This window comes from Phocoena phocoena, chromosome 15, assembly GCF_963924675.1.
Source record: "Phocoena phocoena chromosome 15, mPhoPho1.1, whole genome shotgun sequence".
Lineage (NCBI taxonomy): Eukaryota > Metazoa > Chordata > Mammalia > Artiodactyla > Phocoenidae > Phocoena > Phocoena phocoena.
Window position 1 is genome coordinate 30,951,212 of NC_089233.1, and position 27,765 is coordinate 30,978,976.

The 27,765-nt window shown below is 47.3% G+C and overlaps 1 protein-coding gene and 1 non-coding gene across 8 annotated transcripts in view; one reads left to right on the forward strand and one right to left on the reverse strand.

Moving 5' to 3' along the window:
- ABAT (4-aminobutyrate aminotransferase) overlaps positions 1–27,765 on the reverse strand; it is a 93,188-nt gene that overhangs the window by 10,332 nt on the left and 55,091 nt on the right. For 3 of the 7 annotated variants that reach the window (XM_065893517.1, XM_065893518.1, XM_065893522.1), the window contains 9 exons: positions 22,905–23,002; positions 21,141–21,170; positions 19,063–19,180; positions 14,592–14,641; positions 7,015–7,095; positions 6,308–6,400; positions 5,742–5,804; positions 3,245–3,308; positions 2,624–2,772 (listed from right to left, as the gene is read on the reverse strand). In XM_065893517.1, coding sequence (XP_065749589.1) covers positions 2,624–2,772; positions 3,245–3,308; positions 5,742–5,804; positions 6,308–6,400; positions 7,015–7,095; positions 14,592–14,641; positions 19,063–19,180; positions 21,141–21,170; positions 22,905–23,002 — 746 coding nt within the window. The remainder of the gene's footprint in view (positions 1–2,623; positions 2,773–3,244; positions 3,309–5,741; positions 5,805–6,307; positions 6,401–7,014; positions 7,096–14,591; positions 14,642–19,062; positions 19,181–21,140; positions 21,171–22,904; positions 23,003–27,765) is intronic. The other 4 variants (XM_065893521.1, XM_065893520.1, XM_065893519.1 and 1 more) reach the window with 4 other exon arrangements.
- Positions 196–268, forward strand: TRNAR-UCU (transfer RNA arginine (anticodon UCU)). Its single transcript has one exon. It is a non-coding gene; the product is annotated as a tRNA-Arg (tRNA).

The following is a 27,765-nucleotide window of genomic DNA, read 5'->3' on the forward strand; positions in this document are numbered from 1 at the left end:
TGAATGGATAAAGAAGATGTGGTATAAATATACAATGGAATATTATTTAGCCATAAAAAAGAATGAAATAATGCCATATGCAGTTACATAGATGGACCTAGAGATTATCATACTAAGTGAAGTAAGCCAGACAGAAAAAAACAAATGTCATATGATATCGCTTATATGTGGAATCTAAAAAATCATACAGGGACTTCCCTGGTGGTCCAGTGGTTAAGACTCTGCACTTCTACTGCAGGGGACATGGGTTCGATCCCTGGTCAGGGAACTAAGATCCCACATGCCACGCGGTGTGGCCAAAAAAAAATGAAAAAAAATACAGATGAACTTACTTACAAAACAGAATCAGACTCACAGACATAGAAAACAAACTTACGGGAAAGTGTGGGGAGGGAGGGATAAATTAGGAGTTTGGCATTAGCAGATACAAGCTACTATATATAAAACAGATAACCAACAAGGTCCAACTGTATAGCACAGGAAACTATATTCAATATCTTGTAATAATCCATAATAGAAAAGAATCTGAAAAAGAATATATATACACATATATATACATACATATATATATGACTGACTCACTTTGCCACCGCAATGAGAAGCCCGCGCACCGCAAAAAAGAGTGGCCCCTGCTCGCCACAACTAGAGAAAAGCCTGCGTGCAGCAACGAAGACCCAATGCAGCCAAAAAATAAAAATTTAACTTTTTTTAAACTATTTTTTTAAATTGAAGTATAGTTAATTTACAATGTGTTAGTTTCTGGTGTACAGCAAAGTGACTCAGTTACATACACACCCACACACACACACACACACACACACACACACACACACACATATTCTTTTTCAGATTCTCCTCCATTATAGGTCATTAAAAGAAAAAAATTTTTAACTGTTAACAGTGAGAAAAGCATCTTATTTTCCCCAAGAGGTTATATTTCTTGAACTCTTGCTCTAAAATGGGCATCTTCTTACAGATAATTAAAGACTAATAATTGTGATACTTGGGGCTTCCCTGGTGGTGTAGTGGTTAAGAATCCGCCTGCCAGTGCAGGGGACACAGGCTTGACCCCTGGTCCGGGAAGATCCCACATGCCGTGGAGCAACTAAGCCCGTGCGCCACAACTACTGAGCCTGCGCTCTAGAGCCCCCGAGCCACAACTACTGAGCCTGCGCACCTAGAGCCCACGCTCCGCAACAAGAGAAGCCACCGCAATGAGAAGCCCGCGCACCGCGATACAGAGTAGCCCCCGCTCGCCGCAACTAGAGAAAGCCTGCGTGCAGCAATGGAGACCCAATGCAGCCAAAGATAAAAATAAATAAATAAATTTATAAAAAATAAAAAAAATAATTGTGATACTTTATTAATAATTTAATAATTACACATAATTGAAAAAACCCAAACCATACACCTGGGTAGAGTAACAAGTACAATCTTTCTCTGTTATGCAGAATTAAGGAAAAACCTTCTATTTGGATGATGCAATTTTAGCCTCGGTCTCACCAATTGCCCCAGGGAAGCTCTAAGATGCTTTTCTTTGCAATCAGTGTCATCTGCAATTTGTCATCATACGGCTATTTTATTGCTTATTTGTCCAGTGCTGTGTTTCTGACTACCCTATACTCTCTGATAGGATGCAGGAAAGACATGTGGCTAGCAAGCGCTTAGAATGTAGCTGGTCCAAACTGAGATGTGCTCTACGTGTAAAATACGCACAGCGTTTCAAAGATCTAACACGAAAAGAAGACTATAAAAACATGTCATCAATAATTTTTAAATATTAATGACATGACAATATTTTCGATACACTGGGTTCAATAAAATGGTATTAAAATTAATTTCACCCAATTATTTTTACTTTTAAAAAATGTAGCTACTAGAAAAGCCGTAGTGACATTTAGCTTGCCTTATTTTGCTTGGACTGCATCACCTTGTCTCTTTTATTTACCACTAAATACCCAGCGCCTAGCACCTTGCTTTACACCTAGTAGGTGTTAACTATTAATTAAAAAGAATGATGAGCTTAAGAGGCAAACCAGCCTTAGGTGAGCCCAAATCCAAATCTGAAGAGTGATAGCCATTCCCCGCCACCCCCCACCCTGCAACAGAATCCTTCCAGTGTCTTACATGGAACCCCAATATATGGGACAGATCAAAGGGGGGCTGTTGTGGTTGAAGTGGAGGCACGAGGACCAGGGTTGCCCATCCTTAGTCCCTCCCCGCCCCCACTGCAACCTCCAGGGCTCCCAAAAAAGCCCCAGGATTCTGGAGAAGACTGACACACAGTGGACTACAGGAATTGTTTTTCCTATGAGCTACCCTGTATTGTTTCCATCAATTCATTTTCTCTTACTCCAGAGTCAATGAAGCTTGTCCCCAAAGAAACTCACATGATACAGAAGTTGGTACCAGAAGCGGGGTGATGGAGGCTGGGTGGCAAAATCAATGTCTCAGTACCTTTCCTAACATGGAACATTGGGGCAGGAAGCGCCCCTGTCCCTCCGTCCCACCCAGGGAGCGCCATGCAGGTCGCTGGATAAACTCTTTGTGTGTTCCTCTTCCCTGGGGCTAAGTCTTGGGGTGAGGGGTTGAGGGGGAGGTGAGGGGAGGACCTGGGGGTTACCTCTTCTAGACAACGGGCCTCTTCTTGTTGGTTCTCTTTCACAAACTCTTCCAGAGGATACTTCAGCCGTGGGAATGGTGCAATGGGCCAGTCGAAGGAAGGGATGTCGATCTTGTGAATAGCTTTGGAGTGCGTGGTCGCTAAGCAACCTAAGCCCAGCACAACAGAAGAGCAGAGGTTGGCTCAGGGAAGGAGGATGGACCGTCTCTGAGGAGGAGACGGGGCAGCCCAGGGAGGCCCGGTGCCTGCAGAACCCCAGTTCTAGGCACATCCTGAAGCTGAAGTGGCACCCATGTGTCTTAATCTGTGTGTGTGTGTGTGTGTGTGTTTGTGTCTTTGCTTTCTGATCTATCACAGACTAACAGACTTTGAAGGAAGAGAGACAAGGATTCAAATCCTAGCTCTGCCACTGCATGGGCTTGGAATGTTCCTTCCCTTGCCGAGCCTCAGTTTCCACATCTGCAAAGTGGCAACAGCCATCCCCAGTCTCCAGGGAACGGTATGCAATCGATGAGACAATACGTGGAAGCCGCCAGTGCCAGATCAGAGGCAGCCGTCACTATTGTTGTTGCCGTTATTATTACTCTACCTGCCACCTTGGGATCTCACGGCCCTCCTTACCCATGGTCCTCCCATGGAAGGCACCCATGAAGGAGAGGATGCTGTAGTCGGGGCACCCGGGGGCCTGGAACCAAGAAACAGCCGTCAGTCAGGGTTGTGAGCTGGGGACCCACATGGTGGCCCCCACGAACCTCGAGGAGTACGAAAGTCTCAGGAGAACGGGGATCCCCGCTCAGGCAGAAGTTACAAACTGGACTCCAGAGGTCTGTATCCAGCCCACACGTGGTGTTTTCTGTTTGTTTTTTATCAAGAGATTTCATGAAATAGATATCCTGAACCTCTGTCTTCTCACAAGTTCTGCACCACATGGGCCCATTTCTCTCGGTCAAGCCTGAAGGTGGGCGAGCACGCTGGCCCTGGGCCCTCACCACCCATCTTTCTCCCTTCCATCACTGGCAGGCATCCGCAGGCTTTTCAAACTCCCCTGCCTCAGTCCCCCTGCCCCCCACCCCCGATTGCTCCCACGGCCCACAGATGGGCCAGGTGCTGGTGGTGGTACCTGCCTCCTGTGACCTGAGGTTGAGCTGGGCCCCACACAGGACATGCCCAGGCTTTGGACGAGGTCTGCTGGGCCAGAGCGGGAGGGTGGGACCCCCAGCTTTCCCTCTCCCCACGGGGCTGCCCCTGAGCTCAGGAGGGACTCATGAACCCCAGTCTTCTTCCAGCCCCAAGCGAATGGCACAGCAGCACTGCCTTCTGACCCTCCAGCTGGCAGGGAATCAGACCTGCCTCCAGTGACTCAGGAGCCGCTGGGGACGCGGCAGAGGCCACCTTGGGGGCCCCTGAGTCTCTGGGAGGTTGTATGGCATTTTCTCAGGCTGGCTGATCTCCACTGGGTCCCTGAGACCCCCGGGAAAAGCTCCAAGACCTCTTCCCACAAATCCCAGAATGCCCTCTTGTCATATTCCTTTGTTAGTCTCCAAATGTGATAATATAGGGCGTAACTTCTTTTACTGCACTTCACAGATGTTGCACTTTTTTACAGATTGAAGGTTTGTGGCAACCCTGCATGGGACAAGGCTTCTGGAGCCATTTTCCAAAGGCATTTGCTCACTTCGTGTCTCTTGTGTCACATTTTGGTAATTCTCACGATATTTGCGACTTCTGGGTTATTATTCTGCTTGTCATGGTGACCTGCGATCGGTGATCTGTGATGTTGCTACTACAACTCCCTGAAGGCTCAGATGATGGTTAGCATTTTTCAGCAATGAAGTATTTTTGAATTAACGTGTGTACATTTTTTTTAAGACGTTAAGGCTATCGCACATTTAATGGACTACAGTATAGTATAAACATAACTTTTCTATGCACTGAGAAACTAAAAAAAAAATCGTGTGACTCGCTTTATTGCGGTATTTGCTTTACCGGGGTGATCTGGAACCGAACCCGCAGTATCTCTGAGGTGTGCCCCATGCTGATTTACACGGTTGAGAGCACAGTGTCTATGCAACTTACATCCCACTGTTTTCACTAAATTATAGCACACGTGTCTCCAGGCCAAGAGAAACCCTTTGTGATCATTCTGGCTGCAGAACTTTGTGTTTGGACACAGTGGGTAACTGAGTTCAGTGGCTCTCGATCTGCAAACACCCGCCCCCGCCACCCCTTTTTTTAAGCGGTATACACTTCTGCCTCAATCATAGTGGGATTTAGGGGAAGGACTGGTCTGCTCTGATTGAAGCTGGCTGGGAAGCTTGGAGCCTTACTTGGTCTTCCCCGTGCACCCCCGACCGTTGTACCCCAACACTGGCCCCCTTGGTGCCTCCCTGAACTGCTGGGGTTCCACTTGGAACCCCTACTCTTAATCCATCTTTCCCCATTACTGGATATACGGGTGGTTGCCAATCTAAACACCAACGGGTGAACACCCTTGCACATACATTTGTGTTGACATTCTGGATTATTCTAGAGAATACATGAAATGCCACTTTAGATGGGTCAAATACAGGCAGCTGTCCTGGGAAACTGATGAGTGCTAGTCGGAAGACTTCCACTTGGCCGGCCTTGAAACCAAGGGAATGGACTAGGGGGTTGGAATGCTTGGGGATCCCTTGTTGTGGACTGAATGTTTAAGTCACCCTCAAGTTCATATATTGAAGCCCTAACCCCCACTATAATGGTATCTGAACATGGGGCCTTTGGGTGGTACTTAGGGTTGGACGAGGTCATGTGGTTGGGGCCCTGTGATGGGATTAGTGCCCTTATAGGAATGGACACCAGAGAGCCTGCTCCCTCTCCCTGAGATAGATGGAGAACACAGTGAGAAGGTGGACATCCCCAAGCCAGGAAGAGAGCCTGCCCTGGGAAACTGGATTGGCCAGCACATTGACCTTGGACTTCCAGCCTCCAGGACTGTGAGAAAAATATATCATACATGTCTGTTGCTTAGGCCACCCTGTCTAGGGTTTTTGTTATGGCAGCCTGCGCTAACTAAGACACCCTCCTGCTTGAGGAGGACAGGGCCCCACGCATGAGGAGGAGGGGATGCTGGGCTCACCTGGTTGATCATGCACGTCTCCAGCTCCTCCTTGGAGAAACCCGATTGGCCCCTTTCCTTGCTCTGATAAAATGGAACAGAACAAACTCTCAGAGACGCTCTGGGGCAGGAAGGGCTCCCACTTTCCACCCAAACCAACATCTAGTCAACGAGGGGATACTTTCTCAAAAGCTGATCATATACACGTCGATGTTACACGTATGGACTGAAGCATGAGACCATTCATTGTCCTTGTGATGAAATAAATAGATGGATGAATAAGTTGCTTTACTATTCTATTGGCAACAATGAAGATCTGTGAGATGGTATGTTATTTCAGGTAACACAGTATAATGACACTGGGGAGGTTTTACACTACACACTGCCAGGATATTTGGAAAACCCGGTCCAGGCAGTGGCCCTCCTTGGATTTCGACCATGGCCACTGATGTCCAATACTCTGGCCAGCTGGGATGAACAGTCGGAAAAGGGCTGAGTGTGTGGCTGGGGGCTGGGGGGCGTGTGTGTGTGTGTGTGTGTGTGTGTGTGTGTGTGCACGTTGCATGCATACAAGCCCCAAACCTCACCCGGTACCACATGAAGATGGTCTTGAAGGCGTTTTCATTGGAGCAGGAACCGCAGGCCATCGTGATGAGCTGGGACATCCCTTTAGGAGCCACCTGTGGGGAGGGAAACAGCTGTGGGCTCCCCACCCCCCCAGCTGGAGCGGGGCCTCTGCAGGGACTGCACACTGGGCCCTGGAGGCTGTGGGAGGCTGGGAGGGAAACAGGGATGCAGTCCCGGAGGCAGTCTGACTGGGGGGGGTGGACGAGAGGCCCCAAAAGGCCCCAGGCTGGAGGCCAGAGAGGAAAAAAGGCGAAGAAAAGCCCAGACATCCCTCCTGACGCAACCTCTGCCCGGAGACACCCACATTTTACAGGTGGGAATTCGGGGTTCTGAAGGACTCTAATCCTTGTAGCAACTGAAACCCAAAGGAGGACTGAAGGGCACAGGCAAAGGCCCTGTCGTGGGATCAATACTAACTTCCCCAGGTTCCCTTTTTCCCACACACAAGGATCCCAGCTTTTCTTGCAACGGAAAATTAAAAAGACTCTTCATGAAAGAAACAGCACGAAGAGCAAGACTGAAGTAGAAACATCCCATCCTTAATCATTATGGATCTCAGTCCTTTCCTTCCCTGCTGCTCCAGCCTCCTGGAGACCAGAGCTGCGGGCCAGCGCGGTGAAGGGCAGAGGTGGGTTCTCACGGTGGCAAGCTGTCCCCACAGACTCACTGAGAGCAGGGACTCCCGGAGCTTCTCCACAAAGTTCTCAGGAGGAAAGATCCCGAGGGCAGGTCTGTTGATGAATGTGCTCTGCAAAAAAGCCAGGAGACCAGCAGTGACTTCTCGACCTGACCCAGCTCCCACCCACCAGCGATGCTTTTCAGAGCGGATGTGTTCCATGCTGTGGGGAACGATATAAATACTTCCCTGCGTTTTTAGAGAAAGCCACTAGGATTGCTCTGGGTTTAAAACGAAGTGTCAATCTCTTGGTTGGGATATTGCACTATCACTAGGTAAGATGCTACCATTGGGGGAAACTGGATAGAAAATACACGGGACCTCTTTGTACTATGTTTTGCACCTCCCTCTGAATCTGTAATCTTAAAAAAAAAAAATCAGAATGATTGAAAAACAAAAAATGGACGATAACAATTACTGGTGAGAATTCTCATTCATGGCTGGTGGGGATGTTAACGTGGTGCGGCCACTTTGGAAACCAGGTTGGTAGTTTCCTATAATGTTAAACAGACACACACCCTATGACCCAGCAGTTCGCTCCGAGGTACTTACCTAAGAGAAAAATGACAGCATATGTCAGACAAAGATGTGAATGGATATGAAGGTTTGTTGTGGTTTTTATCTTCAGTTGCCAAGAATTGGAAACAGCCCAAATGTCCTTCCACTGGGGAAACGATAAATAGACCGTGGTATATGCACACCATGGAACACGGCTCAGCAGTGAAATGGAACAATCTACCCACACACTTAACAACACGGGAGAATCTCAGAGTCACGATGCCGAGTGAAAGAAGCTGGAATCAGAGGGTCACCCACTGCAGGGCTCCCTTCCTATGACATTCTGGAAAAGGCAGAACTTTGGGGACAGAAAACAGCTCACGGCTGTCAGGGGCTGGGGTGTGATCGACTACCCATGGGCTCAGGGGAATGTTTGGGGAGATGAATGGTCTGTGTCTGGATTTTTTTGGATTGTGGTTAAAAAACAAGTAACATAAAATTTACCATCTTAGTCATTTCTAAGCATATAGTTCTCAGTAATGTTAAGAATATTCATATCGTTATGCAACCATCATCACCATCCGCCTCCAGAACTCTTTCATCTTACAAAACTGGAGCTCTGCCCCCACTAAACACTGACTCCCCATTCTCCCCTCCCTCCAGCCCCTGGCCACCAGCATTCTACTTCCTGTCTCTGATTTTGAGGCCGCTAACCACCTCAAATAAGTGGAATCAAACATTATGTGTCCTTTTGCGACTGGCTTATTTCACTTAGCATAACGTCCTCTAGGTTCATCCATGATGTTACAGCATACGGCAGATTTTCTTTCCTTTTTTTTTTTTTTTTCTCCTTTCCTTTTTAAGGCTGAATAATACTCCACTGTATGGATATGCTACATTTCCTGTATCTGTTCATAGGCTGATGGACACTTAGGTTGCTTCCACCTTTGGGCTACTGTGAACAGTATGAACATGGGTGTGCAAATGTCCGGGTTTTGAAAGTGGCTGTACAATTATGCGCTTTTTAAATTTTTTAAATTTTTATTTATTTATTTTTTGGCTGCACCGCGTGGCTTGTGGGATCTTAGTTCCCCGAGCAGGGATCAAACCTGTGGCCCCTGCAGTGGAAGCGTGGAGTCCTAACCACCAGACCACCAGGGAATTCCCAGATTATGCATTTGTTGAAACCCACAGAACTGTACCTGCAAAGGATGGATTTGACTGCATGTGAATTACACTTAAATTAAAAAAAAAAAAAAACGGGGAAAAAAAGAGGCTTCAGTAGCTCTGCAATTTCTAAAGAGAATGAGCCTTAGGAGAGCAATCTGATGAGGGAGCTGGTTAATAAATGAATGAGCTGCATATGAAAAAGCAGTGTTAGAAAAATTCCTCCCCCCCCCCCGCCCCCCGCCCGCACCATTTTGATAGATGTGCGTCCAGAGAAGGATTTCCCTCTGTAAGGAAATCAACCATGCAAGCCTGACGCTAAACAGACACTCGCTTCTGATACCCAGGAAAGACGGAGTGTTATTTACAACAAAAAAGAGAACCACTCTAAATGCCAACATTAGGTTAAGTAAACGAAGGCGCATTAACTGAAGGTGATGTTGTATTGCCGGGAAAATGTCGTGTAAAAAGAATGTTACAATTTTACTTTAGGGTTCACTGAGTGTTGTACCTTCTATGGGTTTTGATAAATGTATAATGATGACACGTGTCCACCATTATGGAAAAGACACAAATGGTAATGCAAATGGGGATAAGAATAGAGCGGTCCAGTCCCTCCAGGTCTAGCCAGTGCCCCCTGGAAGGCTTGGGAAGAGTCTGGGAGGGGTCTGTCTGCTCAATGGACAAGCAATGAGGTCATCAGGAAGTGGATTTGGGTAATAGAAAGGGATTGTACTAAATGCAATGCAGCGTACTGGATTGGATTCTGGGGACCAAAATCATGGACACTAGCGGAAAAACTGGGGAAATCTGAATAAAGTCTGTAGTAGGTAATGCACCAATGTTAATTTCTTAGTTTTGACAAGGGTACCGTAGAGAGGTGAGGTGTTAACCTTGGGGGAAACTGGGTAAAAGGTAGATGGGAACTATCTTCACAACTTGTAAATCTGAAATTAGTCAAAAATAAAAACACTGAGTCTGGAATTCCCTGGCGGTCCAGTGGTTAGGACTCGGCGCTTTCACTGCCGAGGATGCAGGTTCAATCCCTGGTCAGGGAACTAAGGTCCCGCAAGCCAAGAGGCACAGCCAAATAAATAATAAAAATAAAAACATCGAATTAGGGCTTCCCTGGTGGCACAGTGGTTGAGAATCTGCCTGCCAATGCAGGGGACACGGGTTCGAGCCCTGGTCTGGGAAGATCCCACATGCCATGGAGCGACTGGGCCCGTGAGCCACAACTACTGAGCCTGTGTGTCTGGAGCCTGTGCTCCGCAACAAGAGAGGCCACGACAGTGAGAGGCCCGTGCACGGCGATGAAGAGTGGCCCCCGCTCGCCGCAACTAGAGAAAGCCCTCGCACAGAAACGAAGACCCTACACAGCCAAAAATATAAATAAATAAATGAATTTAAAAAAAAAAAAAAATCGAGTTAAAGAGTATGGAAGGTTTGATTGAGCCTGGGATTTGGGAACTTCTCAGGTACCCCTCTCTCTCTCGGACTCAATGGTGTAATAAACTCAGTGCAAATCCAAATGGGGGCATCACCCCATCGGAGGAAACCCAAGGATAGGGAGGCCCCAGCACTCATCCTTCTGGTGGCATTGGGATTTGGCGTGGCCCACTAGAGTTCATGGCAGGCTCATACCTCTGTTGCCTCTTCTTCTTTGTGACCAGCCGGGTGGGTCTAGGATAAGCGGTGGAGGGAGTTAACCATTTTCATTGTAGAGCTGGGGAAACTGAGGCCCAGAGAGGTCAAGCATCCTGCCTCAAGTCACACAGACGGGAAGGGGCAGAACCACGACTCAAACCCAGGTTTGCTGACTTCAGATCCCACCCTCTGCCAGACGCCGCAAGCAGTCTCCACCCGAAAATGTCAGTGCTGGACACGAGTTTACTTGGCACAGCCCAGAGACCTTGGGTGGCCTGTGGGGGCTGCCGAGGGGCCTTTTGTTTTGGCTTCAAGGTATTAATGGGGCTCCAAAGAAATCAAGCATAGCACGAGATCAGGGTGGAGGCGAACTGCCATCACTGGCAGCAGGGCAAGCGGCTCACAGAGGGGATGGCCGGGCTGGCAGCGTGACTGCCTATCTGGGCCCAGGGAAGATGTGGAGGTGGTACTCCTGTTTGGCAAAGCGTGATATTCATGAAGAACAGAAGATACCTGGGACTTTGGGTAGCAGAATCAATTGAGGACAGGTTTCTAGAATCCTCGCCATAAGACCTGCTGTAGCGGGAAGAGAATGAGCTTTGGTTTAAGTGGCTGTGCAACCTGAGGCAAGTCACTTAACCTCTCTGGTCTTTAGAGTCCTCATTTGCAAAAATGAGGATCCCTTCTTGGGTGCTCAGAAGGAGCCAGTGGGAAAACACAACATACAGATGAGGCAGGAGCTCAGTCTTGAAGGACAGAATTAAGCAGGTGAAAAGGCCTGGAGGTCACACTGATGTCTCAGCTGACCAGGCCAGCTGCCCTCCAGCCAGCCTAGCCAAGGTGCCACGGATGTCAGTCGGCACTCATCACACATTGCAATGATGGGGCATGTGCAATGCCCAATCATTATTGTGTAACCTGTGGGCAATGTAATGAGATGGCCCTGGTGACATAAGAAGTTCTAACTGGAACCTAGATATTGGATCCAGGTGACACGGCACATGAATAATGGATGATGTGTTTGGGGTACAAAAGGGTTGATAAGCCCTTCTCAGAACTTCAATGACTTGGCAGGAGCCTGCCCAGGACAGGTAAAATACCTTGACCACCACCTGAGCGCATTTCCCGCTAAGAGTTTGGAAGACCCAAGATGTCAATCAACGGTCATCTGGTCTGATGCCCCAGATATACTCTGCTGAGCCTGTGGCGGTCAGCTGTCACTTCTCTAAGGTTGTGCCGGTCCCCGTGCCCTCTGCAGGACGTCAGCACAGACTGTGATCTAGACCATGATCCAGACTACGGTCTAGATGGTGATCTAGACGGATCTAATCTGTGATCCAGACTGTGGTCTAGACTGTTCTGGACTGTAATCTAGACTGTGATCTTGCCATCAAATCCAGCACCAAGGACAGTGCCCAGCACATAGTAGGCACTCCATCCATCAGTAAGGAAACAGATGTCAAGAAGTGAGGCTGAAGAAGCAGAAGCCAGATCACAAAGGGCTTTACACTTGCCGTGGAGGAGCTGGGATGCATCCTGAAGGCAGTAGGTACCAGGAGAGGGTTCCAGGCACAGCGCAGCTTGGAGGGTGGTTTGGAGGAGGTGAGAATGGACGTGGAGGTGGGAGGGAGTGATGAAGAGGGGCTGTTGAGGAAACTCCAAGTGGAAGTTGGGGGCAGAGCCAGGACAGGCCCAGGACTGGGTGGGAGAAGGGAGGATGGGGGGTGGCATCCAGGTCCAGGTTCCGGGCAGGATGGGTGGGGGCAGGGCACCCCCCGAAATCAGAATCCCTGGGCCTGGAAGTCACGTGCTGCTGGGCAACTGTGCCTCCGGAGGCAGCTGACACTGCAAATGTGTCTGGTGTGTTTGTTGACATAGTTTTTTAGCACCAACTGCTGAGGCATCTGGGATCCGCAGAACGTTTCGAAACAAAGCGGGGCTCTGAATGTAAACACACGCCTAGAGCCACCAACGGGCCTCGCCAGACACCCTCCGGAGGACACGGCTTCTGCTGGAGCAGCCCCTAGACTTGTCAACTAATTGGAGGCGAGAACCACGTCCAGGCCCCTCCCAGGCAGGCACACCCACAGGTAAAGAGGACCCGAGTTCTTTCCTATTATCTTCTGCTGTTCAGATTCAAGGGAAAACGTTTAAGACTGGGTAGTCAGTTCCTGACGTGGTCGGGCTCTCAGTCCCCCTGTTTTTCTTTGATTTCCGTCTAGGAATCACACTCTTTGTCATGTGTGGACACGTATGTCACACCTGAGAAAAATGAAAGCCCCAATGACAGGCAATGCCCGGGAGGGTGGGGAGTGGCCGGAGCTCTCACACTGCTGGATGGAGAAGAATTCCTACCCGAGTTTGGAAAACTGTCTGGCGGGATCTGCTGAGGTCAACCGTGTGCGCTCACTATCGCCAGAGACGGACTGGCCTTGTATCATGGGATGCGTGAATGTGCCATCGAAAGACACACTGGAAGGTTCACAGTAGCAAGCGACCCAGATGCTCATCAGCGGTAGGTAGGATGTTAACTGCAGCATGTTCCCACAAGGGAATGATTAGAGCCAGGAGGATGGATCCTCTGTGGCTACCAAGGATGCATCTTCAGATGGATTTTGAGTGAAATAAGCCAGACGTGATAAAGGGCACAGCCGGTACAATTCTACTCATGTGCCGTTAGAAGTAAGGGGAGTGGTCGGCCTAATTTGGTCTGGGGGAATAGGAACTGGGTCAGGGCATGTTGAATTCAGTGGGGGTGAAAAGCATCTTACTCTTGTGATGTAGAAAGCACAGACATCTCTATGGTGCTTATTATCTACATATGTACCACATCGTATACATATATACCACACACCATAGGTGTGTTGTAGGCACAATTATGAAGATGCCCCAAGAAGATGTCCCAACCCTCATTCCATCCCCGGGACTGTGAATATATTGGCTTGGCCAAAGAGTTCGTTCGGGATTTTCTGGGAAAATCGCAATGAACTTTTTGGTCAACCCAGTATCACACGGCAGAGGGAACTTTGCAGACGTAAGGAAGCTTCGTATTCAGTTCAGAAAGGAGACTGTTCTGGATTTTCTGGATGAGCTTCGTGCAACCACACACGCCCTTTGCTAAGGGCAGCGGCAGAGAGAGGGATTGGACCAGCCGTTGCTGGCTTGACGATGGAAGGACCACGTGAAACAAACTCTGCCAACGACCTGCCCGAGCCCCAAAGCGGATCCTCCCCCAGAGCTTGCAGCTGAGAGCTGACCTCAGCTTCGTGAGCCCCAAAGCAGAGCACTCAGCTGAGCCGGCCAGACTCCGGACCCACAAGATCTGTGAAACCATAAATGCGTGATGTTTTAAACCCCTAGGCTGGCGGTAGTTTGTGATGGCAGCAACAGGAAACTAATGTCTAAAGAGGCTCCTTAAGGGAGTGATAATTGAAAAAAGAAAGTTGGGAAACACTGGGTTACAAGGGAGAATTCATTCAACGGTACACTCAGCACGGAGGCATGTCTCCATGTGTGTTACAGCCAGTGTCATCAATCACCAACGGCGCCCACAACAGAGAAGAATCTGGCTCCAAATGTTAACAGTGCCGAGGATGAGAAACTGTGTGTCACCTGCCCCCTGCCTGCCACTCCAGTCAGACTTGGGTCCTTCCTGGCCCTCTCTGCTCCGGCTGTGCTGTCCTCTTTTGTTCCTGAAGCTCTCTGCTCCTCTCCCTCCCACCCTCCTCTCCCTGCAGGGACCACTCTTCCCTGACCCCCGGCCCCTCCATCCCCAAAAAGCCCAGCTCCTGTGGGTTTTATTCCCAGCACCTCCTCTAGCTGTGTGACCTTGGACAAATACTTAACCTCTCTGTGCCTCAGTTCCCTCCTCTGTAAAACAGGGATAACAACAGTAGCTGCCTCATAGACTTGGCAATATTCAATCTGTGAAGTGCCAGCCACAGTGTTTGCACATATTATGCTCGTAACTATTGTTCATTATTATCATTATCACTGTTTTATGCCCACATAACACTGACTGCCTCGGTCTGTAGCACTTAGTATGTTTGCAATTCTCTACTTATGTGTGTGGCTAACTGGCTGCCTCCATGGGAGCAGGGCGTTGTGTTTTTGCTCACCCAAGGCGTACCAAGCATTTAGCGTATAGTATGTGCTCAATAAATATTTAAGGGATGACTGAAGGGATGGACTATTTCCAAAGGCTGCCCCAGTGATCCTCTGAATCTCTGTGAACACTGCATAACCCGGGGACTCACCACATTTTGAGGCTGTTGGATGAGTTTCATGAGAGCAGGATGGTTGTAACCTGGGGAGAGGAAGATATGGTTAGAGACCAGCATCGGATCCGGGGGTCCCATGCCCCTCCCTCCCATTGCCTGCCCCCTCCCTTCCCTTCCAACCCTGCAACTCTCTTTACACACAAAGGCCCATTCCTGGGACCCAGCCCAGATTCCCCTGACTCAGAATCACTCCGGGTGAGGCCCCCAAATCTTCCACTAGTCCTCTGGATGACTCTGATGTTCAGGTGGGAGACACACTGGACTAGACAGACAGTGAAATGAAGGTTAAAGCTAACTCGGGACCAGGGTTGGGAGGGTTCCCCAGGTCTGCGTGACGAATTGCAAACGTGGTCCTTGCCTTCCCCGCTGGTGTCCACCGCTTGAGTCAAATCTCAACAGGCATTCAGTCAGGGACTGAGGGAGGGAAGAATGCTGGCTGCACTCTGCAACCCGCACAACCGGTGCTGCCTGAACACATTTGCTCATGTCCAGCCTGGGCCTGCCACCCGGCGACAAGGCCAAGGATGCCCTTTGATTCCGCAAAATTGTTCTTCTACGAATTTATCCTACACGTGAATAAAAACCCATGTAGGGACTTCCCTTGGGGTCCAGTGGTTAAGACTCTGTGCTTCCACTGCAGGGGATGTGGGTTTGATCCCTGCCCAAGGAACTCAGAGCCCACATGCCGCAGGTGGCATGGCAAAAAAGACAAAACCCAAAAAACCTGTGTATACCTATCTTCATGGTGACTCGCCAACATCTGCAGGCTTGAAAGCAACCTAACGTCCATCAACAGCAGATCAGTTGTGGCCAGGATTAGCAATAATGAACACAAAGTCTCTTGCACATAGTAGATGCTCGATAAAATGGGATATTATAGAGGAGGGAAGAGTAAGACAGGCCCACACAGCACTGGAGCCAGATGTCCTGGGCTCTGCAGAGCCTTTACTGCCATTTACTGAGCATCTGCGTGCAGGGGGCTTTCTGTTCCTTATTGCTAATCCTGGCAACAACTTGCGCAGGAAGGCCAAGTTTGTAGGAGGCACTGAAGTCAGGAGACCAGATGCAGGACCCTCAAAGGCAGATGCCAAGTGTTCAGCCCGACAGATATTGGTTGAATGATGGAACAATGTGAAGATACAGTAACACAGGCTAGATCAGAAAAGACATCAGTGACTCTTGGAGCAGGAAGCAGACTTTGGAGAAAAACCCCCAGTCTTCAAGTATCACATTTTTTTTTTATCATGCATATTTTGCACCTACTTTCTTTAAACCAATTAACTTTTTAATTTAAAGAGATTTACTTTGGGATTTCCCTCGTGGCCTAATGGGTAGGATTCCAGGGTTTTTCTTCCATGGCTCGGTTCGATCCCTGGTCCAGGAACTGAGATCCCCGCAAGCTTTGCAGAGAAGCCAAAAAAAAAAAAAAGATTTACTTTTGAACGGACACTTTCTATCACTAGGGTAAGAAAGCTGCCCAAGGCTCTGAACCTGGGGCCTGATCTCCTCCATAACAAGAGATTAACAAGTGTAGATTCAGGTGTTAAAGACCCAGCATCACCCAGGGGAGACTCTCTCCTGACGGAATCAAAGAGTGAACAGATTTGAAAAGCCTGTGGCTTCACTCTGCGGGATGCAGGGAGCGTGGGCTGGGGCAGTGATGTGGGGACCAAGGGAGAGAGTAATTAACATTGTTCCTCTGCCTCTCCGCTCCACCCCTCCCCGCCCCACTCACAGCTGTGCCGGGACCAAGGCTGGGGAGTGCTCAGTACTCAAGGAAGGAACACTCTGCGGGGCTTTTCCAACTGACCTTTGGCTAGAGGTCTTCCAGCTGTGACTCTTTATCACGCTGCCTGGGTATTTATGACTTTTCTGCCTCAGTAGATAAGGCAGTTTCAGGGAATCAAATTAAGCCACAGATGCAGCATTTCCTATTGGCTTCAGAAGGAGAGATGAAAGCAGAGCTGGCCCTCTGATCAGGAAATCCCATGCCTGGGCTTTTGATGCCATGGGCCCCCGCACTGCAGGGCAGGGGCGGCTGTCTGGGAGGCTGCTATTACAGAAGTCAGCTTGAGAGGCAGAGTCATTGGTTCAAATCCTGGGCTCCCTGGACAGCTGGGGGAAGCTGCAACCCCTTGAAACCTGGCTCCCTATCAATAAACTGGAAGTGATAGTAAAAGACCCGATGGTATAGGACGGTCTTAGGGATTACCTGAGATAACATGGAAGGCACTATGCCAGGCAGACAGTAATTTCTCAATAATTATTAGTTTAAAAAAATCATCTCGGGCTTCCCTGGTGGCGCAGTGGTTGAGAGTCCGCCTGCCGATGCAGGGGACGCGTGGTCGTGCCCCGGTCCGGGAAGATCCCACATGCCTCAAAGTGGCTGAGCCTGCGCGTCCGGAGCCTGTGCTCCGCAACGGGAGAGGCCACAACAGTGAGAGGCCCGCGTACCGCAAAAAAAAAAAAAAAAAAAATCATCTCAATGACTACAGATGTGGGAAAAAAGGTGGCCAGAGAGAGAATTTTTTAGAACTTCTGGTCTTTTAACAGCTACTGCTAGCCTGATCCTCCCACCCCCCCATAGAGATGCTGGCTGGCTGGGGATTGAAGCAGAAGGAGCCCCGGGTGGTTGTGGTGGGGGGTGGTGTGAAGGATGCAGAGGTTAGCTGGGAAGAGACTGGCCCACAGTCCCAGGAAAACTCGAGATCTTATCCCGTTCACTCCAACAGGATATGGAGAGAGGGTTTTGTAAATCTTGGACTCCAAATCGCCTTCAGAGGCCAAGGGATCTCTGAATGATGAACTTCCCCCAAACAATGGGTCATCTGCCAACGGTTGACTCTCATCCTTTTTTTTTTTTTTTTAATTTGGCCTCACCATGCAGCTTGCGGGATCTTAGTTCCCCAAGCAGGGTCGAACCCGGGCCTCCATAGTGAAAGTGCTGAGTCTTAACAACTGGACCACCAGGGAATTCCCCAAATCTCTCTTTTTTTTTAAATTGTTATTGGAAAATAAAAATTTTATTGGAAAAAAAAGTATAGCTTTTTTTTTTTGGTATGATTCTTTTTATTTTTTATTTTCTGGCCGCAGTGCGCAGCATGTGGGATCTTAGTTCCCCAACCGGGGATCGAACCTGCACCCCTGCAGTGGAAGCGCGGAGTCTTAACCGTTGGACTGCCAGGGAAGTCCCCTATGGGAGTATAGCTGATTTACAATGTTGTGTTCGTTTCAGGTGTCCAGCAAAGTGAATCAGTTACACATATACACATATCCATTCCCTTTTTTTTTTTTTAAGATTCTTTTCCCATAGAATCTCATCTTAATGGGAAATAAATAGGTTCAAGGGACTGGGCAGGGGGAAAGCAGAATAGGCATGGGGACCAAAAGGGGGGTCTCAGGGGAAAGACCCCAGGCAGCTGAGTGCAGGGGCTTGGAGGGGGGTGGGGAGCTGTTGATGGGGAGCCCAGGATGTCTGCCATCATCCACTAAGGGACAGGTTTCATCCGACGCTCAGCCTACAACCCAGCGGATGCCATGGGTAATCCATCGACCCAAGGAACATCGACCATCCGAGCTACAAACAGCAGCCACCTGCACGTGCCAATCAGCCCTGTCTGTCCCGTCTGCCATGCCCTCCTGCAGCTGCACAGCCTTGCTCTGGATGGCCAGGAGGGGAGCCTGGTAAGGCAGAGGCTACTGGTGCCCCTCCAGGTCACTTTTCCTGGGCAAGCCACCCCTCTCCCAGCTGCTCTGTGTGTGTGTGTTGGCGGGGGGCGGGGGCAGTGCTGCTAATGGCTCCAGCTGCTTCCTTCTCTGGAAAATTGCCCCTGGTGAATGGAAGCTGCTTCGCCCAAGAGACGACACAAGTCCTTCCCTCTGGCAGCCGATGGGCAAGGACCGACTGGCCCAGGGGTACCAAAAGGCCAGCCTCTTTGCCTTGGTCTGGGACCGACTCTGGGGTGCAATGCACGCTTCAGAGACCCCCGTGGAATCAGGCTGTGGCTGGTCTCTGGTTGAGACCTCATCCTTCTTAATTTCCCCCTGCCCTCTGCTCTCTCCCTCCCTGCCCATTCTCCCAAGAGCTCTCCCTCAGTTAACCACTTGCACCAAATCCCTGCCTCAGGATCTTCTTCCAGGAATCCTAAGACTGCTGACATTGGACATGGGCTCACATTCTACCTATGCTTCCTCTCCAAGCTTTGCTCATCTACCTACAAAATGGGCATATGTACCCAGATCCACACTTGTAGGGTTTGGGGGAGGAGTAAATGAGAAAAGACATGAAAAGTCATCCTACGAATGACTTGTTCCTTTTCTCTGCCCTTGAGGGAAGTGTCTGGCTGCACACAAGGACGCACATCTTGGAAGGAGTGGCGGAAGTCTGGAGAGCCACAACTACACAGAGACAGAGGCTACATTCAGGGACTGATTTTCCAGCTCTTACCTATGGGGACAGAGGAGATCTGGGAATAAAGATCCAACATCCGGTTGCCATCCACGTCCACCAGGTAATTGCCTCGGCTCTCTTCGTAATTGCAGAAAAAGTGCACAGCTTCTGCATTCTTGGGGAAAGGAGAGACTGGATCAGGCTCACTGCAATTCTTTAGACCCTCAGTCTTTCAGGATTAAGCTTGAATTGATGAAGTAAGCCATGTCCTGCCCATTTATGGACACATGGATGGTATCTGTGGGTGCTGGCAGTGTTGGGTTTTTTGCCCTGCTGGTAATTACATGGGTGATTTGCTTTATAGTTGCTTATTAGGCTGTGGATTTGTATTTTATGATTTTTTTCTGTATGTGTTTTATATATCACAACAAAAAAGATTGAGATATAACTCTGAAGAAGATTCTGAAAAGTTAAAATGTATATAGTAAGCCTTAAGGCCTAAGAAAACTAAAAAATATATAGTGATTATGAAAGAGATGAAAATGGTACACTAGAAGATATGCACTTTATGTACAAAAAATTAGTAGAAAATGAAGAGAGGAACAAAAAAGACATGAGACAGAGAGAGAACAAAAAATAAAACGTTAGCTGTAAATACAACTACACCAATAATAACATTAACTGTGCCTGGATTAAGCAATTCAACAAAAAAAATCAGAAACCATCAGGCTGGATAAAAAGATTCAGTTATATGCTGTCTACATGAGACATACTTTAGATTCAAGAATACAAATGAGGTTGAAAGTAAAAATATGGGAAAAGATATATGATTCTCACAGCAGTCATAAGAAAGATGCAATGGTGTCTACTAATATCAGACAAAATTGACTGTAAAACAAACAAAATGTTCCTAGAGGTAAAGAGAGGCATTTTATAATGACAAAAGGGTCCATCCACTAAGACGACTATAAACATATAAGCACTCGATAACACAGCCCCAAAATACATGAAGCAAAACCCAACAGAATTGAAGGGAAAAATAATTCTCTAAGACTAGTTGGAGACTTCGGTACCTGGTTGCCAGCAATGGATTGAACAAACAGGCAGAAGATTAACGTGAATACGCTCCAGATCAATAGATCTCACAAACATGCATGGAACACCCCACCCAACAACGGTAGGGTACATGTCCCTCTCAAGCGCATGTGGAACATTTTCCAGAATAGACGATATGCTAGGCCATAAAAAAGGCTCAATAAATTTCAAAGGATTGAAATCACTCAAAATAAGTTTCCAGCCCCAACAGAATGAGATGAGATTAGAAATCGATAACAGAAAGAAGTTTGGGGGGCTTCCCCGGTGACGCAGTGGTTAAGAATCTGCCTGCCAACGCAGGGGACACAGGTTCGAGCCCTGGTCCGGGAAGATCCCACATGCCGCGGAGCAATTAATCCTGTGCACCACAACTACTGAGCCTGCAGTCTAGAGCCTGCGTGCCACAACTACTGAAGCCCACATGGCTAGAGCCCGTGCTCCCCAACAAGAGAAGCCACTGCAATGAGAGGCCTGTGCACTGCAAAGAAGCATAGCCCCCGCTCGCTGCAACTAAAGCCCACACACAGCAATAAAGACCCAATGCATCCATAAACAAACAAATAAATAAATAAAATTTAAAAAAATTTAAAAAGAAAGAAGTTTGGGAAGTTCACCGAAATGTGGAAATTACACAACACACAAATAACCAATGAGTCAAAGAAGAAATCACAAGGGAAATTAGAAAAAAAATGTTTACATCAAAAGTCAGCTGCATGGGCTTCCCTGGTGGCGCAGTGGTTGAGAGTCCGCCTGCCGATGCAGGGGACACCGGTTTGTGCCCCGGTCCGGGAAGATCCCACATGCCGCAGAGCGGCTGGGCCCGTGAGCCACGGCCGTTGAGCCTGCGCGTCCGGAGCCTGGGCTCGGCAACGGGAGAGGCCACAAGAGTGAGAGGCCCACATACCGCAAAAAAAAAAAAAAAAAAAAAAAAGTCAGCTGCATGTTTTAAAAAAAGAGCCAGCACAGATTAAGTGTTTGCCTCCTTTGGTGAAACTGTAACAAAGAAGCAATGGAAGGATTGTTATTTCATCCCCACTCACCTGAATTACATTCAGCTGTTTCATTAACTCCTGCAGGAGAGAAGAGAAAAGCATTAGAGCAAGGACACATGCTTGCCAGAGCAGCTTAAAATCTTTCATGTTTTCCCAATATTATAAATATTTTTAAATTGCTTAATAGAATTAGTTGGCAGGAAACAATTCCTGCCAATTAAATTACCAGTACAACAGACAGGCTGGAGGTTTAGATACTTCAAAGATTACAGTCAAATAAACTATTTAACAAAAAAATTTAAGCTGAAGATATTTATCTAATGTCCAGAAAAGCATGGGCTCTCTTTTTATTAAGGGGTAAAAAAAGGCTTTAACACCCCATTAGGAAAATAAAATTAACTGAAAATAGAAATTTGCACATCAAAGAACCACTTATAATTATAATCTGAACACCCCACTTGTACAATTCCACATAGAAACTGGGAATTACAAAACTAGTGGTTTTACTATTACAAGGATTTCTTCTTTAAAAACAAGTCAACATAAAGTAAACTTCAGCAATTAGTGTCATAAAACTATGTATTTCCACGTAAAAATACAAAATAATATTCATGACAAGAATATGAAATTTATTCCAAGTATTTTATGATTATTAAATTAAAATCCACCCCTCCCCAATAGAAATATGCATGAAAAAAGTCTTTTGTCAGCAAAAGACTATGCAAAATAACTACAATCATTTACATCGGTACAAAGATTTCTGTATTTATTAAATAGTTTCAATGACAAAAGAGACAGCTTTTGACTTAAAAAAAAGGACACTGTGGATAAAATCTGCAAAATATGCAAAGAAAATAAATTTGTATTAAAAAGGTTTACACTGTTATATTTTAGGTGCAAACATTAGAAACAGTATTGCACATAACAACACAGAATCAAGGTTAACCAGCCTTCCAAATTGTGTTGTATGCAGGTTTTGTAGCTTCTTTGAGGAGAAGCAGCAACACCTCTCGCTCACCTGTGTCTCTTCCATCTCACAGGCTAACATCAACTCCAGGGATTCAGAGCTACTCTCATACACCCTGTACTGTCACCCTGAGGGCTTCTCTGTACACCATTCCCCTTGCCTAGAACAGAATGCACTCCTTCATCCAGTTCCTCCTCGTGGCCCTTTAAGATCAAGCTCAGTGGGGCATGTGCTATACATGCCCTGTGCCATATCACATCGTCATGTTCCTTCACTGTTGTTGGAATGCTGTGCCCCAGCCCCTGACTCTGGACTCAAAGCAAGCCATGTAACTTGCTTTGGCCAACGGAATGAAGTGGAAATGATGGTGGGCCAGTGTGGAGCCTAGCTCAAGAGACCTATAGCAAGCTCTCCTCTTGGATCACTGTGAGAACAAGCTCAGCCTGGCTGGCTGGAGCATAAGAGATGCACAAAGCAGAGCCAAGTCACCACAGTGACCCAAGACAAGCCTAGCCAATCGTCCCTCAGGCATGTAGATGAGCCCAAGAGAGCTGCCTACCCAACTGCCAGTTAACCCTGGATGCATGAGCAACTTGTATGCTGCTGAGGTTTTGTGACTGTTTGTTACACAGCATTATTGTGGCAATAGACAACTGATACATCTCCTCTGAGAAGAATTCTTTGGCTTCTTACGAAGGAATGGCTTGGTTTAAGGTTCGGGATCTCTAATGGTGAACTCTCTGAAAGCAGCTAAGGATACAGGGCCCTCAGCTTGGCTGTGTTCTTGCCCCATGGACACTTTTTGCTCTTTTCTGAAACACACCATTCAGCTGTGCTCAACTCACCAGAGATCTAGGCCCTGGGACTTCCGTCTTCATCAAAGGCCCATCATAATCAAATTCAATGTCGACTTTGGCTGCGGCCTGACTGATGTGTCTGGATCCTGCAGTAAACAAAGATGGTGAGAACCCCTGGGGACAGCAGATGTGAGACTCCTGCCCTTATAACACCCAATGTCCCTAACAGAGGCAGTGCCAGTACCTCAGCCCCATCCCCGCCAGACTGCCCCAGAACTCTGAGTGTGGCCACGTGGGCACCACAAGAACCCTGAGGATTTAAAGAAATGGGAAAGCCCGGTGCCAGTGAAGCTGTAAGCAAGAAGGCATGCTCACGTCCTGCTGGTGTGAGGATAAGCTGATGCCAGCTTCCTATTCCTTTCGAGTGAACAATCTCAGTGTTTAGGATTCATCCCAAGAAAATAACGGGACCAGTGCACAAAGATATAGGTTAAAAATATTGGGACTTCCCTGGCGATCCAGTGGTTAATACTGCATGCTTCCACTGCAGGGGCCATGGGTTTGATCCCTGGTCGAGGAACTAAGATCCCGCATACAGCACAGGGAGGCCAAAAGAAAAAAGAAAAAAACCAAAAACACACAAAAAATATTTGTCATAGTATTGTTTCTAACAACAACAAAGAGGAAACAACATAAATGTCCAACAATGGAGAGCTGCTGAATAGAATATGCCATATTCTACCATTTCACAGACAGCGGAATACTGGCAATATTATGTATCCATAATAAAAATTATCCAAATTTTGTAAAAACTTTAATCTATATCCATATGTATATATAGACCTGAGTTTCTCAGCCTCGGGCCTATTGACATCGTGGGCTGTATCGTTCTCTGCTGTGGGAGATTGCCCTGGGCACTGTAGGATGTTTAGCAGCCTCCCTGGCCTCCACCCACTAGATGCCAGTAGCGCCCACTCGGGAGTTGTGCCCCTAGTTGCATCAATCAAAAATCATCCAGGAGAGAATAATCAAATGTCTAAATTCAGGTGGTCCTCACTTACAGATTTTTTTGGTTAAAAAATATTTGGGGCACAAGTCATTTGCTTGAAACTGATTTCACATTTTTTGCATAGTAATAAACTTGTAGAGGGTTAAATAAACTTGAGTTCCCAGGCTAACCTCACAGAGCTTTTTAGCTCAGCATCTTGTTGAAATGAAGGGTAGTTTCAATTCCAAGCCTCACTGATCACTAAGCAAAAGACGGCTGTGCGGAATCCAAGATAAGTGTGTGATGATTTATAATCAGTAACCCCTAGAAATCCTTTTAATGTCCCTGTTCATCTTTCATCTTCCTGGCACATATTTGGTGGTTGCCATACTTGCATCAAACTAGGGAATCTCTAGATGCTTCGTATAAATCATATGTGTGATCTTATTTTATCTTTCCACAACCCTGAGGGGTAGGTTGTTATTGTTTGCATTACATAGGAAAGGAAACTAACACTAAAACATGCTAGCATCTTTCTCTGTTTTCTCTCTCTCTGTGTCTCTCACACACACACACACACACACACACACACACACGCACACACACAACTTGCCAAACTATAAAAAGCCATGATATTAGAAAACATATTTAAATTCATTCTTAATTTTTCATAATTGCTTTGAATATCAAAGAAGGTTTCTGAATTAATTATGCAATAAAGTGTAGCCCTTTGAACGTAAAATCCAGTTAAAATCCAAAACTACCCTTATTTTGAGGCATGAAGGTACCAGCTTTTATTATCTTTTGTTTGATCTTACAATGAAAAGGGAACTCCCATTTATTCCATTAGCAGAGAGTTAAAGGTCATGGAACACACTGATGACTTTTAAGAAAACTGTAAACTCTTTCTCTCTTCCAGAGCTCAGGGTTACTGGTCAAGACTGAGTCCAACTAGACCTGCATTCAACAGGGATGCCTATTTGGATAAAAAGAGCTCTTAACCAGTGCTGGTCTTGCTTTGTCTCCAGCGAAGGAGGAAAGTGAAAAATTTGTAAGTAGTAAGTTGTCCTCTCATGAGGATACACAAGTCCTCCCTTCCTTTCTCCAGAAAATGTCTTGACGTCGCATTGTAGGAATCAGACTTCTTGGGGGTTGGAAAGCGGGAATACCAGGAATGGAGGGAGTTAGCAGTGGGACCTGCAGCTGAAAGAATCCTGATGACAGGGAGCGTGTGGGGTCATGTGGAGTCACAGTTATGAGGATGCCAAGACCATGAGTAAACAGGACTGGGAGGTGGGGTTGGGGTAGGAGCGAGGAGAGGCAGTGGATAGAGGGAGAGGATCCTTCCACTGGGAGCAGAGATCAATGGGGCATGAGGTGGGGAGGCCATGGCCAGGTGCAAGGCGGATGGGTCTGGATCAAGAACTGCACTGGTTCCTACCATGTGCCAAGTCTTTGTAGGAAGACTTGTGGATGTGGATGGAAGAGGGCCAAAACCTCTGGGCAGAAATCCTGAAAATCAGAGTCTGGTGAGTTTTTTGGCAACTGTGCTATCGGAAAAAGGAAGATGGGGAAGCTAACACAGATTCAGTCCCTACTTTGTCCTAGGCAGGCCCTACCTAGGCAAACGCTCACCTCTTGTTTTAATTAATCCACAACCTTTTTGTGAGATGATGTTGTCCCCATTTTACAGATGAGGATCAGAGAGGTTAAGCAACTTTCCTGAGGTCACATAGCTAGTGAGTTGCAAGTCCAGAATCTAAATCCAGAATACTTGGGTTTCCCTGGTGGCGCAGTGGTTGAGCCCGCCTGCTGATGTGGGGAACACGGGTTCGTGCCCCGGTCCGGGAGGATCCCACATGCCGCGGACAGGCTGGGCCCGTGAGCCATGGCCGCTGAGCCTGCACGTCTGGAGCCTGTGCTCCGCAACGGGAGAGGCCACAGCAGTGAGAGGCCCGCATACCGCAAAAAAAAAAAAAAAAAATCCAGAATACTTGTGCTTTTCCCACTATATCTCAATTTTGATTTTTTGTAGAGGAAAATAACCAAATACCAATACGATAAATTTTCTCTTGATGATATATAATGCCATAAACCACACACAAAAAAAAGAACAAGATTTAAATTGTCAAGGAAGCCTTTTCTGGGATCGCTTATACCAAGTTGCATGAGTAGATGTCCATTTACTGAGCACTAATGGTGAACATAGCAGGCATTATTCTGAGCAATTTACATGGATTACCGCACGTAATGCTCACAACCCCCTAGGTGGTAAACGTTATTATGATTCTCATGTTAAAGAAGACACTAAAGCTCAGAAAGGTCAATTAATCTGCCCAAAGTCACACGTCTGTTGAGTGGCTAAGCTGGAAATCTGTCCGCTGGACCTCTCCTTTCCCAGATACTGTGAATGTAACTGCTGTATCTTCCGTTTCATCTAGTGTGGGTCTTTCAAATGAAACGTTTGCAGCAAAACGACTCACTTCCCCCAGAGGCAAATTACTATCAAAAGTACAAGGAAGCCAAAAAATGTTTGCATTAATATTGAATGACCCAGCATTTTCATTCATGAATAAAGCAGCACGCCCAGAAGGCAGGGGTGTGCCCTGACGCACAAGACCGGGCATAGCGGGTAAATCCAGCCCAGCCCTCTGTGGCCATGCCAATCCACAGAGTCATTTTTTAACTCCAAACTGTAAAAGCAGCCATCCAATGTTTTTAACGTCCTCTTAGTCTTTTACTGAGAGTAATAAATGAATGTCATTTTCCCAAATAGCAAGGGTTCTGTATGTGAGCCCGGCCAAAATCAAGGTCACGTTCAACTGGAGTTGTTTGCTTTTGTTTAAAAACAAAACAACATACCTTATCCCTCCCCTCAACTGTCCACCCCACTTACTCTTAACAAGGAAAATATCAGTAAGCAACACTGAAAAAACAAACACGTCTAATTTCACCACCCAGAGAGAACCATTCTGCTGTCTGGTCTCCGGGTCTCTGTGCTCTACTTGCTGATATAAGATTACAAACGCTTTGCACGATGCCATTGGGAACACTGTCTCAGGCCATGAACTATCAGCATGCTTAATGGCTTTGCAGTGATCCAGTGGGTGGAGGCACTGCACGGAAGCATCTGAACACAGGGAGGGTGGGAGCAGCCTGTGGCTCCCCACTTGGGCACCCACTTCTCTCCCTCACCCTGAGGAAGCAGCTGCCGTGTTGTGAGCTGCTGCATGAAGGCATCCACGTGGCACTGAATCCAGCCACAGCCACGTGACTGAGCTTGAGGGTGGATCCCCGGCTCCCCCGGTGAAGCTTCACACAGGACCACAGCCCTGGTACCAGCTCAACCGTGCCTCATGAGAGACCTGGACCCAGAGCATCCAGCCAAGCCTTGGATTCATAATCCACAAAAACTGTGAGATAATAAACATGCATTATTTTAACCTCTTAAGTTTGCAGGTATTTGTTATATCACAATAGATAATTAATATGTAGTTAAGGGTGTGGGTCCTGGAGCAACCTGGCTCGGCTCAAAGCCTGGCTCAGTCACTGGCAGGCTCTGAGACTCTGGGAAACTTACATAACCTCTCTGAGTCTCAGTTTGGTTCAGAGCAACGTACCAAGGTCAGTTCCTCAGTTGCGACAAATGCATCCTGGTGATGTAAGATGCTAACACTGGGGAAAACTAGGTGAGGAGCATATGGGATCTCTTTGTACTGCCTCTGCAATTTCTCTGCATACCTAAAATATTCCAAAAGAAAATGTTTATTTAAAAATAAAACCTGTGGGAGAGGAGAGAACATTCCTGCTTTTTATCGCACTCAGGATATAAACACCTGCAACATTCAACATGCAAATCAAGGCCTCGGCAAACAATTTGTCTTCAGAAGGCAGACAGGACTGACAATAAGAAGGAGACAT